This window comes from Oratosquilla oratoria, chromosome 23 (genome assembly GCF_046742065.1).
Source record: "Oratosquilla oratoria isolate Oo_2021 chromosome 23, ASM4674206v1, whole genome shotgun sequence".
NCBI lineage: Eukaryota > Metazoa > Arthropoda > Malacostraca > Stomatopoda > Squillidae > Oratosquilla > Oratosquilla oratoria.
The window spans coordinates 38310252-38326301 of record NC_134799.1 but is presented as its reverse complement, the minus strand read 5'-3'; the positions used below and the strand labels follow the sequence as shown (position 1 = coordinate 38326301).

The 16050-nt window shown below is 39.7% G+C and overlaps 1 protein-coding gene across 2 annotated transcripts in view; it reads left to right on the top strand.

Annotated features, from left to right (window-relative positions):
* The window catches only part of LOC143038078 (uncharacterized), a 620937-nt gene that overhangs the window by 556016 nt on the left and 48871 nt on the right, over positions 1–16050 (top strand). For both annotated transcript variants that reach the window (XM_076207001.1, XM_076207000.1), the window contains exons 11-12: positions 3901–4055; positions 13674–16050. The exon at positions 13674–16050 is cut by the window's right edge and continues 681 nt beyond it. In XM_076207001.1, the coding sequence (XP_076063116.1) occupies positions 3901–4055; positions 13674–16050 (2532 nt within the window). The remainder of the gene's footprint in view (positions 1–3900; positions 4056–13673) is intronic.

Below are 16050 nucleotides of genomic sequence, written 5' to 3'. Positions count from 1 at the left end.
TATTAAATTAGTGATGCATGGTTGTCCTTGTCTGAATCCAAATTGCCTTGGATTTAGGATGCTGTTTTTTTCTAAATACTTTACCCATCTACTTTTGATAATTGTTTCACAAATTTTTGCTATTGTACTTGTTAGAGAGACTTGTCTATGTTTATAGGGTCTTCTTTATTTCCTCCTTTATATATAGGTACTATATTTGCTTTTTTCCAATCTTCTGGAACTTTTCCTTCTTTCAAGGAACTATTTATTATGCTATGTATTTTGTCTGCCAGTTCATTTCTGCATTCTTTCAAAATCCAGTTTGCTATTTCATCTGGTCCATGCAATTTTCTGACATCAAGATTACTCAAGTGTTTCATAATTTCATTCTTTGTTACTTCTATTTCTTTCATAGGGGGGACTTTCTCCTTCCATTCGATCTCTTCCGGTTGTATATTCTCCCTTGTAAACACTGATTTAAAATGCCTGTTCATAATTTCCGCCATGTCTATTTCCTCTGATACTCAACTCCTCCTTGTCTTAATTTCTCCAAATCTTGTTTGTTTTTCAGTTTGTTGTTTACAAATCTGTAAATAGTTTTGGTTGATCTTTACATTTTTCTATGACATCTTTTTCATATTTTCTCTTTTCCTCTGTGCACGCTTGTACATATTCTATTTCTATTTTCCATTTTTCAGGTCTTTTGTCTTTCTTCAATTGGGTCCAAGCTTTGTCTCTTTTGTCTTTTAACTTCCTACAACTTTTGTTGTACCAACACTTTACATATTCTTTTTCTTGTTTTTGTCTTGGGACATACTTTTCCACTCCTTTATAATTTTTTGTCAAAATATTCCATTTCTCTTCTACTGTTGTATCTTCTTTGTGTATTCTTTTCGAGTTTTCATTTTGAAAGAATTCTCTTATTTTATAAAAAAAAAAAAAAATCATACATCAATCTTCCTTTTCTATATTGTTCATTTCTTTTCATGTATTTTTTCTCATTTAGTTCTAGTTCTATCAATATGTGGTCACTTTTACTTATTGATGCCTGGTATTCTATCTTTTCCACTATTTCAGGTTCTGATGTGATTATTAGGTCTAGTCTCGATGGTTCTTCATTTCTATACCTAGTGTTCTCCTGCATCCATTGTGTCATTGTATGGTCAATAATCATCTCAAGTAGAACATTTCCCCATGAGTCTTCTCCACCCTTTACTGTCAACTCTTCCCAGCAGATTTCTTTGCAATTAAAGTCGCCCATCATAACTATTCATCCTCCCTCTTCCATTATCTTGTTTAATGTTATCCTTGTGTCTTCTAACATACTTTTATGTTCACTCTTCCCACGAGGCTGTTTTTGGGGGCACGTAGTTTATTACAAACTTTCTGCTCTTCTTATCTCTGTCTTCTACTTCTATCATAATCATCTCTACTCTATTCTCTCCATATGTGACACTCTTCATGTTTATATTCTTCTTAGTCAGGAACATAACTCTACCCCCTTGTTTTATCTCTCTGTTTCTAATCCAATAATTATATGCATTGTGTCCTACACTGTTGGGTGATAGTGGACCTTTTAATTTTGTCTCAACAATTCCCATTATGTCTGGTTCTTTTTCCTTCAGATACTCGTTCATTTCATTCAGTCCTGTTATTAATCCATCTATATTTGTGTAGGACACTCTTAACTTTCTGTTATTTCCATTGTATTCTCTGTTTCTTTTTTGTTTCTCTTTGTTATGGTCCATTTCCTCAATTTCATATTCACTACTCTCCATTAGAATTCTTCTTTTTCTGACTCCGTTCTGGTCTTGTTTTTTTCTTTAGCTTCTTTCCTTTTCATTTTTTCTTCCCCTCTTTCCTCTTTATTCATTTCTCTTTTTATCCATACCTTTTTATATTGTTCACTTGCTGCTAGCTTCCCTGTTTTTGCTAAGATATTCTCTGCTGTTGTTTGTGACCTGAATTTAATCTGAATTGGTCTGGTCTTATCTGTACTATATTTTCCGAGCCTATACATCTCTTCAATTTGTTTAATTATTTCAGGTTCATCTTCCTGAACTAATTCTAGTAAACTGCTTACTTTTTCTTTTTCCTCACTGATTCTTGAAGTTCTATCTAGGTTATGTTTCTCTTCCATTCCTAATATAATTATACATTTCTTTTTATCTGCTAAGTCTCTTACTATATTCTCCTTCTGTCTCATCACTTTGATAATTGTATCTTCAGTTTGTTCTTTCATTTGTTGTTTAATTATGTCAGTAAATGCAACTTTACTGTTTTCCTGGATTTTTTTTCCAACCCTGTGCTTCTTTTGCTATGGCCTCTTTATTGTCTTTATTATTCCTCTTTAATTCTTCATTCTCCTCTTTTACTTCTTTTAACTGTCTTTTTAATTCTTCTATTTCATTAGTTAAATTTTTGTTCGCCTTCTCTAGTTCTTCCAACTTTTCAACTCTCTGCGCAATGTTGGTTACGTTACCGAACCTGTCTTCCCAATGTTCGATCATCTTATCAAGTTTCTCCTCTAGTCTTGTCAATCGGGGGAGGTTGGTATCCCCCCCACCCTCATTAAATCCCTGGAAATTATTATCCTCACCTTCCATTGTGCTGCTCTTATCTATATTTCTAATCTTTACAATTTTGTTAATCCCATCACCAGAATCATCGGTCCTTCGTTTGTTTACAAGACGTCTGGCCTCTTGGACCAAGTCCTCCCCTTCCTCATTTCCTTCCATTTCCCTCAGTAATCCCTCCCCTTCTCCTTTTTCCTCACTTTCCCACGACACCACGAGTTATCCCCTTCCCTGTAAATACATTAGGTACTTCCTTTGCGTTGAGGTCCACGAAAATTTCACTTTTTCTTCAGAACACTAATCCTCGTCGTCCATCCGACAAAAGTGTGTGTGTGTGTGTGTGTGTTGAAATATGTATGACAGAATGAGTGGGAAGAGTGATGAGGTAAATGCCAAAAAACCGTAGGAGTTTTATTACCGTATTTTCCGGCTAAAAATGCGCATCGGGTTATAATGCGCACCCATGCACTTCGTTATCTCAGTACACAGATAGCGCGCACCGACGTATAACGCGCATGCCCGATCACACTTGTCTATAACGCAGTTTTACCTCGGTATTTATATCATGTGAACGAGGTTACATGGAGAAGTATTTTTCATTGGCTAGAGCCACCGCTGGAAAATTTGTTGATTTGTCACTAAATTAATTGTCAGTTTAGGCATCAATCAGGACACAACTAAGAAAAAGTCGGAACTACATGTACCGGTATATGACTCACGCAGCCGCAGAATTTTTATCGTAGGCCGTAGATAATGCGCACCACCGGATAACGCGCACCCCCCATTTTTAGGCCCTTCCAACGGAAAAAAGTCGCGCACTATACGCCGGAAAATACGGTACTAACATTTTGTCCTTAAAGGACTTCTTCAGAGGAAGTCCTTTAAGGACGAAACATTAGTAATAAAACTACTACAGATTTTTGGCGTTTACCTCATCACCCTTCCCACTCATATATATATATATATATATATATATATTTATATATATTATATATATATATATATATATATATATATATATATGATATATATATATATATACATATATACATACATACATATATATATATATATATATATATATATATACACATATATATATACTGTAGTATTTAATTAAGGTAGGTACTGAACAACCACGTAAGAATCAACAAGTCTGTTGCTGTTCGTTTTTCCATGTAACTACATGTAACTCCTTTTCTTCTCACCCCATCCTCTTATTCTTCCTCCTCCGTATCTTCTTGATTTCTTCGTTCGAATCCCAGAGCCACTGATTGCTGGGAATTCTGTTTCTCTTCCACCCTCGGCAGTTTTGACCTATCTACTTTTTTTTTTCCTCCGGCAGGAACGCTCACGCCCACGCAAGATATCCAGGACATCCCTTTCCTGGACGACGACGCGAGTTCGGCATACTCTTGCGACACCGAAGGCTACTACACCTCCTTCCACGTCGACAGCGGCATAAGGGTTTTTGAGGATAACAGCAGCAACCGCGTAGTGGTAAGCTTGAAGTCTCTGGTGAGAGGGAGCTGATAAAGGGGGGACTTTCTGAAGTGGTGTGCAGTGGATTCAAAGAGTGTAAGGGCGAATGAGTTGGAAGTGGAAATGCACAGGCTGTAGAATGGGTACTGAATTATGTAAAACGCGTGGGACTGATGGAAAATGGAAGTAGGTGGCTTGAAATAAAGTTAATTTGATGGTGAAGCTCAGATATTTTTGGAGAAGAGATGGCAAAGGAGGTGTAAAAAAGAGCTTGTGTTGATGTGAAAAGGGGCGTTGGATTGGAAGTTTAACCTTTAAACACCTTAGTTTCTTTAGGTTGAATGAAATTGGTTGGTAGCACCAAAAATAACTGTATAAGGAAAATCACAGCTGTCAAAGGAGAGGCATGGTGAAGCCTTAGTAGGTACGGGGAAGACTTAGTTGAAAGGAATCTACATTTAGAGATATTGAGAGGGCTGAAATGGCACGAATGGGGAAAGCAAAAGAATTGGTCCATAAGGACCTTTTATTAAGGAGGTTGTTAGAGGTATTGAAGTGGAGAAGAGAAGAAGTGGGGTGTCTCTCTATCTTTATCTCTATCTTTCTCTCTTTATTATTATTTCCGTCCATACTAGAGTTTGAAATATCTACTCATAAAGGAATAATGTTACTTTTGTACTATTGCTGTCTTTCCTTTATCCTGTCCCCTTGATTTTTTTTATCACTTCTATGACAACCTCTTCCTGATTCTTTGTGGTGGTGGGATAAAGAATGCTTCTGTCGTGTTCTTGTGTATGTCGTGTCGTAAAGGAAGACTAAGTGGAATGGAGTGGGGATTATTAGGGATTTCCCACTCCTTATTTTCCTCATATGAAAATTCAAGGCACAACAGGATTTCGGGGAGGACTTCAACCAGAACCATAGTAACAAGGTCATTAAATGTACATGTATATAGTACAAATGAGAGGGCTGAAATGATAATATGTTAGCAAGAAAAGAGATGGATGTGATCATGTTGAGTGAAATTAAATTCAAAGGGGAAGGTGAGTTGGAACTTGTGAGGTTGATGAGTAGAGTGTCTAGAGTGATGTAGGGGGTGTGAGCTAGGAAGGCAGTAGCACTGCTTGTAAGTGATGAGATAGCTAAGAGCTTGGTGGAGTGGAGGCATGTGTCCTTGAGTATATTATGGGTGAATATGAAGTTGGGATGGGGGACATTCGCTTTTGTAAGCACATATGGTCCTGGCAGTGAGAAAAGTAAATACTTTTGGGGGGGTGCTATAAATGCAGTCCTGTTATCTCAATGCTAAAGTAGATGAGTTGATAGCTGAAGTAGTAGGGGGATACGGGGTGTCAGTGAAGAACTGTTGTGGAGAGATGTTCAAAAATGTGTTTATAAAAATGGAGTTGATGATACAAACGCAATATTAAAGAAGAGAGATATGTACTGTATAAAGGGAAAAGGATTATATGTTGGAGGGTAGTCAAGAGGGTATTAATGAAATATATAGTGGTACCTAAGAGGAGGATTGGAAGAATTCTGTACCTAGATAAACAGTAATTAAGGAGAGAGTAGTGAGTTGTCAGATAACTATGTAGTATATGGGAAAATGAAAATTGAGGTAAAGGGGATGGGGAAGAGAAGGGAGAAGAGAGAGAAGTGTTGAAGGTGAGCAAATTAAATCAGAAAGGAAAAGAAAAGGAATACCAAAATGTGAGAAAAGTATGGTTGGTAGTGAAGGATAAAAGAAAAAAAGGTGTAAAGGAAGATTGAACATGTTTCAAAGAGGAAATAGTAAGATGTGCAGAGACAGTATGTGGGATTAGGAGGATGAGAGGGAACATAAGGAAAAGCAATAAATAATGGGATGAAGAGGTGAAGGCGGTTGTGGAAAAAACAAGAATATAGATTGGATTAAAACCAAAATTTGAGAGTAGGAGACGGGATCCAATGAGCGTTGCTCCTTTCCAGTATACTACAACTAGGTAAATACAATTGGCAAAACAGAAAGAGGTATGGACTTCAAAAACATATCAATAAATCAAGAAATATTTGTAATGAAAAGGGAAATTGTTGAATGAAAAAGGGAACATAACCAATTATACAAAGAAGTGAGTGAATTGAGAAAGGAAAATGCAGTATTAATTAGGGAAATAGAAGAAATGAAAAAGGAACTAGATATAGTAAAAAATGATAATGAAAAGATGAAAAATGATGACACAAATAAAAATGAAACTCTGATGAGGGAAGTTAATGAGAAGATATTAATAGAGGCAGGCGAAGTTGGTAAAAAAAAAAAAAAAAAACATGATGGAAATTAAAAATGAAATGAAAGAAGACAAAGAAAAAAAGATTAAAGAAATAGTCAAAGAACAAATGAATGAAAGTACAAAGGGCACTGTGATAGAAGTAATAAAGGAAAAAGGAGATTGGGTAAGAGACACAATAGACAAGAAAAGATGTATTGTAATTTATGGTATAAAAGAAAAACATGGACTAATCAGGTTCCAAAGGGAAAAAGAGAAGAATATAGTGAGGGAAATACTAAAAGAAATACAGGAGGGACAAGGATTTGAAAAGGAAATAGAGGAAATATACAGAATGGGAAAATATTCTGAAGAGAAGAATAGACCTCTCAAAGTAAAACTAAATTCGCAGAGGATAGTGGAAGAAATATTAACAAACGCAGGAAGACTAGCAAAAAGTAATAACTACAAAAAATTATGGATAAAAAAGGAACTGAGTGATGAGAAAAAAGAAAGAAAGAAAAAACATTAAAAGAGGAAGCAAAGAAAAAAGGAAAAAAGAACAGAGAATGAAAGGAAGGATTTTTTTTTTTTTTTTGGAGAGTGATGGACTTGAGACTGAGGAAATGGTACATAAGGGAAAAGGAAATGCAGGAGCAAGAAGAAAAGGCAGAAAAGGAAAAAATAAAGGTAATATATACCAGCATAGATGGATTGATATCAGGAATAGATGAACTAAATGATTACCTATAACAAGAAAAACCAGATATAATGGGGATAGTAGAGACGAAATTGAAAGGATCATTACCACCAAATAGTATAGGCCAAGGCTTATACAATTGTTGGATCAGAAATAGAGAATGAAAGCAGGGAGGAGGAGTCATGTTGTTAACCAAGGAAAACCTAAATGCGGCAAAAATCACAGAAGGAGAGAACAATGTGGAATTGATTATGATAAAAGTTGAGGAGAGAAATATGAAAAATAGAAAGTATGCTGTGATTTATGTCCTGCCTAAAACTCACGCATGGAATGAAAGTGAACGCTCCAAAATGCTGGAAGACATAAGAAAAAGACTAAAGGAAACAATAAATAAAGAAGGAAATCTGGTAATTAAGAGTGATTTTAACTCGAAAGAAATATGTTGGGAAGAAATGACTGTGAAAGGTGAAGATCATTGGGGAAACATGTTACTGGAAGTGACCATTGATTACACATTGACACAATGGGTCAAGGAAAATACCAGATATACAAATGATGATGAACCGTCGAGATTTGATTTGATATTCATATCAGAGCCCGAAATTGTGGATAAAATTGAATACAAGATGCCAATTGGAAAAAGTGATTACATATTACTAGAACTAGAATTAAATGAAGAAACAACTATAGAAATAAATGAAAAACACAGAAAACGAAGACTGATGTATAGCAAAAGAGATTTTAGGAAACTTAGAACATTCTTTCACGAAGTAAATTGGGAAAAAATGATAATGGAGAAATGAAGGTGGAAGAGAAATGGGCAATTTGGAAGGAAATCTATAATGAAGTAGACAAATATGTACCTAGACAAAAACATGAAAGGGTATACATAAAATCCTGTTACAATAAAAAGTGTAGTGAGGCAAAAGACAAAAAGATAAAGCCCGGATGGAGTTGCAAACTGGATACTAAAAGAATGTATAGATGAACTAATAGGAAAAATATACAAAATAGTTGAATGCTCACTCAAAGAAGGAAAATTACCAGGAGACTGGAAAAATGCCAATATAGTGCCAATTATAGACTGGTGTCTGTAATAAGTACCATAGTTAAAATATAAAAAATAGTTGAATGCTCATTCAAAGAAGGAAAATTACCAAGAGACTGGAAAAATGCCAATATAGTGCCAATATATAAGCGGGAAAATAAGGAAGACCCAACAAATTATAGACTGGTGTCTGTAACAATACAATAGTTAAAATTTGTGAGAGTCATCAAGGATAGATGGACAAAATATCTGGAGGAGAACAATATACTGAACCTGAAGCAATTTGGATTCAGACAGGAAAGATCATGTACCACTGATTTGATCTGTTTCTGTTCAAGATTGCAAGATATATTGTAAGAAAGGGACGGCTGGGCAGACTCTCCCTTCCTGGACTTACAAAAAACATTTGATAAGGTACCACACAGAAAATTGCTAAATAAACTGGAAACAATAGGAGCCATGCATGAAAAACTATTGAATTGGATGGAGAATTTCCTACAGGGAAGAAAAAATGAGAGTAGTGCTCAGAGACAAATATTCAAAGTAGGAAGAAATGAGTAGTGGCGTCCCACAGGGGTCAGTGCTAGCTCTGATAATGTTTGCTATATATGTGAATGACATGGAAGAAAGTATTGAATGTTACATGAACTTTGCAGATGACGCAAAGTTATTAAAGAAAATAAGCTCCGAAAAAGACTGTGAGTCGTTACAGAGTGATCTGAACAAAGTCTCAGAGTGGAGCAAGAGATGGGAAATAGAATTCAACATCAAGAAATGCAGTATAATTGAATTTGGGAAAAGCAAGAATAGAATATCAGGACATTATAAAATTGACGAAAAAAGAAACAAAGAAAGTAAATTCTGAAAAGGACTTAGGAGTAATTATCACCATAGACATGTCCCCTGACAAGCATATAAATAAAATAGTTGGAGAAACCTACAATTTACTAAGATCAATAAAGGTGGCTTTTAATTATTTGGCTGAGGTAATGGACACTATGGACACCCAGTACAAAAAAGAATATGAGGAAAATAAAAATAATCCAAAGAGCAACAACAAAGATAGCCCCAACACTTTCAAAATTGACGCACAAACAAATATTGTCTAAACTGGAACTACCAACCCTGGAACAAAGAAGAGAAAGAGGCTCTATTGGCCATTTACAGAATCTTGAGAGGCGTGGAAATCCTTGACATAGAAGACTTATTAACGTGGGATAGAAGAAAAACAAGGGGACATGAAAAGAAATTCAAAAAGGATAGTTATAAAAGAAATCTGAAAAAAAAATCCACACAGAGTGGTGGATTTCTGGAACAAATTGGACGAAACAGTAGAGTCTGCAAACACCATACAAGAATTTAAGAACAAACTAGATGTTGGGAGATACAAAGACTGGTCACTACGAGCAAAGGTATACACACAAACAAACATATACATATATATATATATATATATATATATATATATATATATATATATATATATATATGTGCTGAATACCACAGGGAAAAGAAACATTCTTGGAATCCGAGCGCTTTCGTGATATTTGTTCACATCTTCAAGGATTACAATATTGTAATCCTTGAAGATGTGAACAAATATCACGAAAGCGCTCGGATTCCAAGAATTTTTCTTTTCCCTGTGGTATTCAGCATATCGGTGTAGTCACATGTGATTTGTGATACTTGTGCATATATATATATGTGTGTGTGTGTGTGTGTGTGTGTGTGTGTTAGCACATTTGTAAATCACACAGAAAACCCACTGTCGGAGTGAAAGAAACTTTTAAGAAAGATAACTTCGTTTCGGCTGCCAATTGCAGCACTCTCCAGGAAAGTAAAAGATAGGTAAAGTTGTTGGGATGATATATACCTGTCTGTCACCAGCCGACGTGACAGGCCAGAAGATGTGGGATCAGGAGGAAGATAATTGCTGACCAGGAGAATCTCCAAACGTTTGAGGCTCTCCATTATATTTTGAGCCAATTGCCCCTTAACATATTTAAAACAGAATGGAGGGAAGGTCACTGTATTCCATTCTTGAATATTCTAATCAAAAGGATTGACAGTAGCTTACTTTTTACGGTCTTTATAAAGCCCATCTACTCAGGGAGCTACCTTCATTTTTTAGTAACCATCCAGATAAAGGCAAGAGAAGTGTTGCCTCTGGTCTTTTCCTGAGGATCTTTTAGGATATGCCGTCCCCAGTTCCTGGTCCAGGAGATCGACTTTATTAAATCCCAATTAATGAAGTTGGCCTACCAGCCCTGGTTCCTGGATCGAGCCCCCAGCAAATCGAAAGCCAGCCATTTTAAAACTCCAGCCCCCACTACTGAGCATCCCAGTTAGAAAGACGTCATAAAAATTCCTTATAGTAATGCCATCAGTTTTTCTGTCAACTTAATTTCTAAAGAACGTCTCACATTTGCCTACCACTATCCCAACACAGTGAACGTTCATCAAATATTAAAGGGGGCCAACTCTCCTGGAGTTTACAGTTCACCCTACCGAGATTGTGATTTGGTGTAACTAGGCCAAACTGGGAGAGACTTGGATACCAGATTAGTCGAACACAAGTGATCCATTAAATATGCACATGAAAGCTCGGCTGTTTTCCATCTTGTTATTCAACATAACCGCCGGATTGGCATGAGAAAGGCCACACCAATGTTCAAATCTAGATGTGGTTTCAGGATGAAGCTTGTTGAATCTGTCCTCTTTGAAGAATGCCTTAATGCTAACATCCCTAGGGCAAATGGTCTCTGGACATTATCTCACCATTTGGTGGTGAGATTTATGGTCAGCAATTATCTTCCTCCTGATCCTACACATGACCTCTGATCCAAATCATCTGGCCTGTTACATCGACGGTATGAGTATACAGATGCATATACATATACATTTACATATACATATACATGTATATATGCATTAATGAGGCTTGGAGGGAACAATCTTTCTCTTAAGTCTCCTCCTACTCTCATGTTCTCATTTGTCATGATTGTATTAATAATGGTGTCATTTTGTCCAGCTGAAACAGGCCCCTTCTGCAAAAGACATTTCGAGGGGCCCCTCTTCTGCTCTGTCCTTTTATCCAGATCACAAACCTTTAGAATTTATAATATATAAATGTATCTTAAACAATGTAATAAGTGTTTTCAGGTTCCTCATACATGTAATTCCTCAGGGCCTTTTTCTCGAGGACGCTGGCCCCCTGTCCTCTATAATCCCACAGGTTCCTGTCCCATCAGAACTCTTGCTTATGGATAGGAGGCCGCTTATTTTTTTCTTATTTTCTATGTTTTTTAAGTCTCCAATTCAACATTCATCCCATTTTAAAAGCCATTCCTTCTCCTCCATAGCCTCCCTACCCTTCTTTTTCTGTGCTCCTGCAGCAGGTACATCTTTGTAATGAGCCATTTACCCGTGATTTCTGTAGAAGGAATACACCCAGATGAGAACCACTACTATGAGTCCTACATAAGATACTACTTCGTAAAGTCATTCATTTGTGGTTTTTGTAGAAGGGACCCCTTCAGCAAAAATTACTATTTGACTCCTACAGAAAGTATTCTTTTGTAAGCAGCCATTCAATCCCCTGAGGTTTTTGTAGAGGATACCTCTTCAGCAAGAACCACTTCTATGACTCTTGCAGGAGACACACTTTTGTAAGGAGCTATTTTCCTTTAGTATCTGCAGAAGGAAACCAATCAGCGAGAAATATTACTGTGACTCCTGCAGAAGACACCCCTTTATTAGGAACTATTTCCCTGTGGTTTCTGCAGAAGGGATCCCTGTAATTTTTGCAGTAAGGATTCCATAGATGAAAACCATTACTGGGAGTTCTGATAATGTATCTCTTTGTAAGGAGCTTTCTATTTCCATGTGTTTTACATAAGGGCTACCTTCGAGGAGAACCATTGCCATTTAGAATGTTTCCCTTCTGTAATTAGCAATTTCCCTGTGGTTTCTGAAGGAAGAAAACCTCTGGTGAGGATTCCTAGATCTTTGTACGAAAAGAAGAGATCCTTTCTTCGAAACTTTTCCTCTGTGGGTTTTGTGCAGAACACTCTTCTAGTAAGAGCAACATGTATGTGTTGCCTGCAGAGGGGTTTCTGTGCCGTTCTTCTCCCTTCTCCAACGCAAAAGCCTTACTATCATAATGACTTTCACTCAATTTGACTTTTATTTCCCGGGTCATAAATCCATCAAGGCATCTTAGATAAGTCTTTAACTCAGATAAAACCCTTGGAATTTATGGTTATGATTCCTAAAGGCCACTTAATTAGCTCCTGAACCCTTCTATAGAAGACCTTTACATTTATCCATATTGATCATATCTCTGTTCTTAGTGACTTTTGTTTGTTTTTGTGGATAAGAATACTTCCTATGCATCATGACTTTAATTTATTCTAACTATTTTTTACTGGTCATAAATCCATCAAGGCACCTCAGATAAATCCTTAACCTATATAAAACCCTTGTAATTTAGTGTTATAATTCCAGAAGGCCATTTAATTAGATCCCAGACCCTTCTATAGGGGACATGTACATTTAGGCGTATTGGTCATATCTCGGTTCTTAGTGACTTTTATTCATTCTTGTGGACAGCAAATTCTGGCAACCCGTTCTTTAGTTTATTGTTATGTATATTTCTATGTAGCCCTCACAATCTGAAGGTAACTATGGTTACGTGTATTGACAAAAACAAATGAATAGGTAAATAAGTAAGATAAATTAATAGAAAAATGACTAAATAATAACCGTAATAATAAGAACAAAGTGCACTAATGCTTAGTGGGGCATGACCAATATGACTAAGTGTTCATCAGGATTCCATTTTCACTAAGACTTTAATTACTCTGCATCTTTATTTCAGGATGCCGCCATCCCTGTCCTTAATTTCGGGAATCACTCTCCCATATCAATTGATCCATGACTGTGATTCAGTAACACCTTAGTAATACATATATTTCCTAATGGTTAAGTAATATAATACAGCATTTTAAAACGTAATGACCATGATCAACTTAATCAGTTTTTTCAGGACCCTAATCCATCTACAGCTTTGTGTTTCAGGATCTCGTTTATCCTATGTATTGCAGTCTTGCTGTATTCCGATTTCCTTGCATACCCTAGTAAATAGTCAACGGTCTTTTAATGTTAGAATCCTTTTTAAGGGACCCGTGATTAACCCTTTACTACGTAAAAGGCCAGATTTGGCACCTTTAAAGACTTTATTCGGGTGAATTCTTATGGGAATCCCTAAGTATTAAAAGGTTTAAAGAAATACCCCCATTTAACCCTTTACTGGCTAACAAAGCGAATTTTAATTTGGCTAACATCAGATTATTTTATTTAACTTAGAGTAACCTGTAGGCAGTAAAGGGTCAACAATATTGCTTTCTCAACCACCTTTATCCATACAAGTTTTGTTTCTGTGTTTTGTCGTCATTCCTCCCTTTGTGCGGTCAGCCAAACCCCTCTTGCTATCTATAGCCAGCCAGACTTCAGCCACCATCCCTCTGCCCCTGTGAACCGATGCTCCATCCTCCTCCCGATACATGACATAAATTCTACAAACCCCCTAATCACAGTCAAGTTCACCCTCACTTCAGTTGGTCCCCCTTTGCCTGCCGCAGGTGTCTGAGAACGAGTACGACCTCTACGGCAAAGGCAGCACTAGCACAACCAACAGTAGCAGCAACAGTATCGGCACCGTCGTCATGCGGAACCCCGAGAAAAAGACGCCGCCAAAGCCTCCCCAGCGGGTTAGCTCGCTCGAGCGGAAGAAGGAAAATCGAGAGAGCATCATTACCGTCATCCACGTCAACGGCTCCACCACATCCTCCCGGGAGGACGTGGCCAGTGGAGTAGAAGGTGACACCCTCATCCCAGTGGCAGCTACCACCGTCACCACCAGCACCGTCACGGCCGAGTGCAAGGGCGGCAGTGGTGGTGGTAGTCAGGACGGTGACAGCGGACGGGAGACCTCGAGCTCACCGGCAGAACCCACGAGCCCTCGGCGTGTGGAGGAAGAGGAGGGAGAAGAACGAGAGGAAGACAGAGAGGACCTAATGTCTCCCGAACTCGAACTGTCAGAATCGGATTTCGAGGCGCCGGAGCGACAGGAAACTTTTCGTGTGAAGACGACTATCGACACGAGCCGTATCCCTTCCATGTGCGTCATCACGCCGCCTCAGAGCGACGATGAGAGCGTCCGATCAGCCGCCAGCAGTGTTGCCGGATTCCCGCTCTCCAGGGAAAATTCAGGCTCGCACATGGATGAGGCCTCCTCCTCCTCCTCCTTCGAGGCTCAGGCCTCCTCAAGTCCAAGAGTGAGCTCTTCTTTCTCTTTCCACAGTACAAACGCACCTCGAGGTGGAGCAACAGCTACTCCTCCCGTGGCGCGCGTTGGTGCTTCCGCGTCGATGCTCGCTTGGGACAGCAGTAGCCCCGCCTCCCCCCATGCCACCGCCACCCCTCCGGCCGTAGTGCCCAAAGCCGCTCTTCTGCACGGCCGTCTGCAGAACCCCGCCGTGTCTGCCGCAGCCGCCCAGCTTGGGCTCCAATTCCAACAGCAAAAGCAGCAGCTCCTGCAGCAGCAGCAGAAACTTCAGCAGCAACAACATTATAGCTCCCTCCAAAGGAGTCACACTGCCACGCCTGCCGACTCTCAGGACGAAGCGCACAAAGGTACCAATCACATAGGAGCTTCCTCCACTTCCTCCTCTTCCTCTGCCTCTTCCTCCGCGTTCTCTTCCACGAGTGCAGCCAGCTATCAGGGCCTTTCGTCCTTTAAAGAGATATCCGCGTCGGCTGCGAGCTCTTCGAGTCAACAGCCACTTAGTGCCGTGCCCCCAGCTACCAAGCAGGGCCTCGTCATCACGCCCACAAATTCCCTAGAGCGCAAGAAGACGAAAGCGCAGGGCGCACGAGTCGTACTTGACGCAGAGGGCAAAGTGGTCTACACCTCAGATAGCCTGCCCCGTCGTAAGGTCGCTACTGTCGGCGGAGTTGCTACTTCCACCTCTACGACCTTCGAGGCGGGGGCCTACACCAAGCCAGCCACTGCCCCTAAACCTTCCGATATCCCTCATCAGCATATCATGGCGCCACATATATTAAGACCTACTCCAATCTCGGCCATTGCAGCCGCAGGTTCCTCCCCTACCACGACTACTTCCGTTACTATGTCCTCATCCTCCAGCTCTTCCAGTACTCCCTCCTCCTCCACTAGTTCCTCCATCCAAAGTCAACCTCTGCCGCCGCTTCCCGGCCAGCAGCCACAACCGCAGCCTTCAACCACCGCCAGCGCCGTCGTTTCTTACGCGCCTACCTACACCCGCCCGACCCCGCCCACCTCACAGCCCTCTTCGCTTATGTCAGTGCTTTCCTCAGCCACCTCCTTTTCATCCTCTTCTTCCACCTCTTCCGGAGCTGCCCTTGCAAGTACTAAACCGGCGTCGACCTCATCGTCGTTGTCAACAACTCCCTCGGCCGCGGAGCAGTTGCAGCAGCAAGCAAAGACACTCAGCCCCGCCACCAAGCGCGCTGCGAGCCAGCAGCAGCAGCAGCTCCAACAACAGCTCAACCAACAACTTCAGCAACAGTTGCAGCAACAGCAGCAGCAGTTGCAAACCAAAGCACAGAAGCGTCTGGAAGCTCAGCAGGAACAGCAGCAACAGCAGCAGCAGCAGCAGCAGCAGCAGCAGGGACGTCAATCCACAGCGGCAGCCGCAACACCAGCTGCAACAAGTGTGTCCACGACCTCTACAGGTGCAGACTCCATCTACGGAACGACGCAGCAACAGCAGCGGCAACAGTTGGTATATCAATCTCGTCAGCAAGTGCAGCGCCAACAATTGCAACAGCAACTGCAACAGCAAATGCAGCACCAACAACTACAGCAGCAACTGCAGCAGCAACAATTACAACAACAGCAGCAGTACCTTCAGCAACAGCAACAACAGCTTCAACAAAAACTGCTGCAGCAGCGGCAACAGCAACAGCAACTGC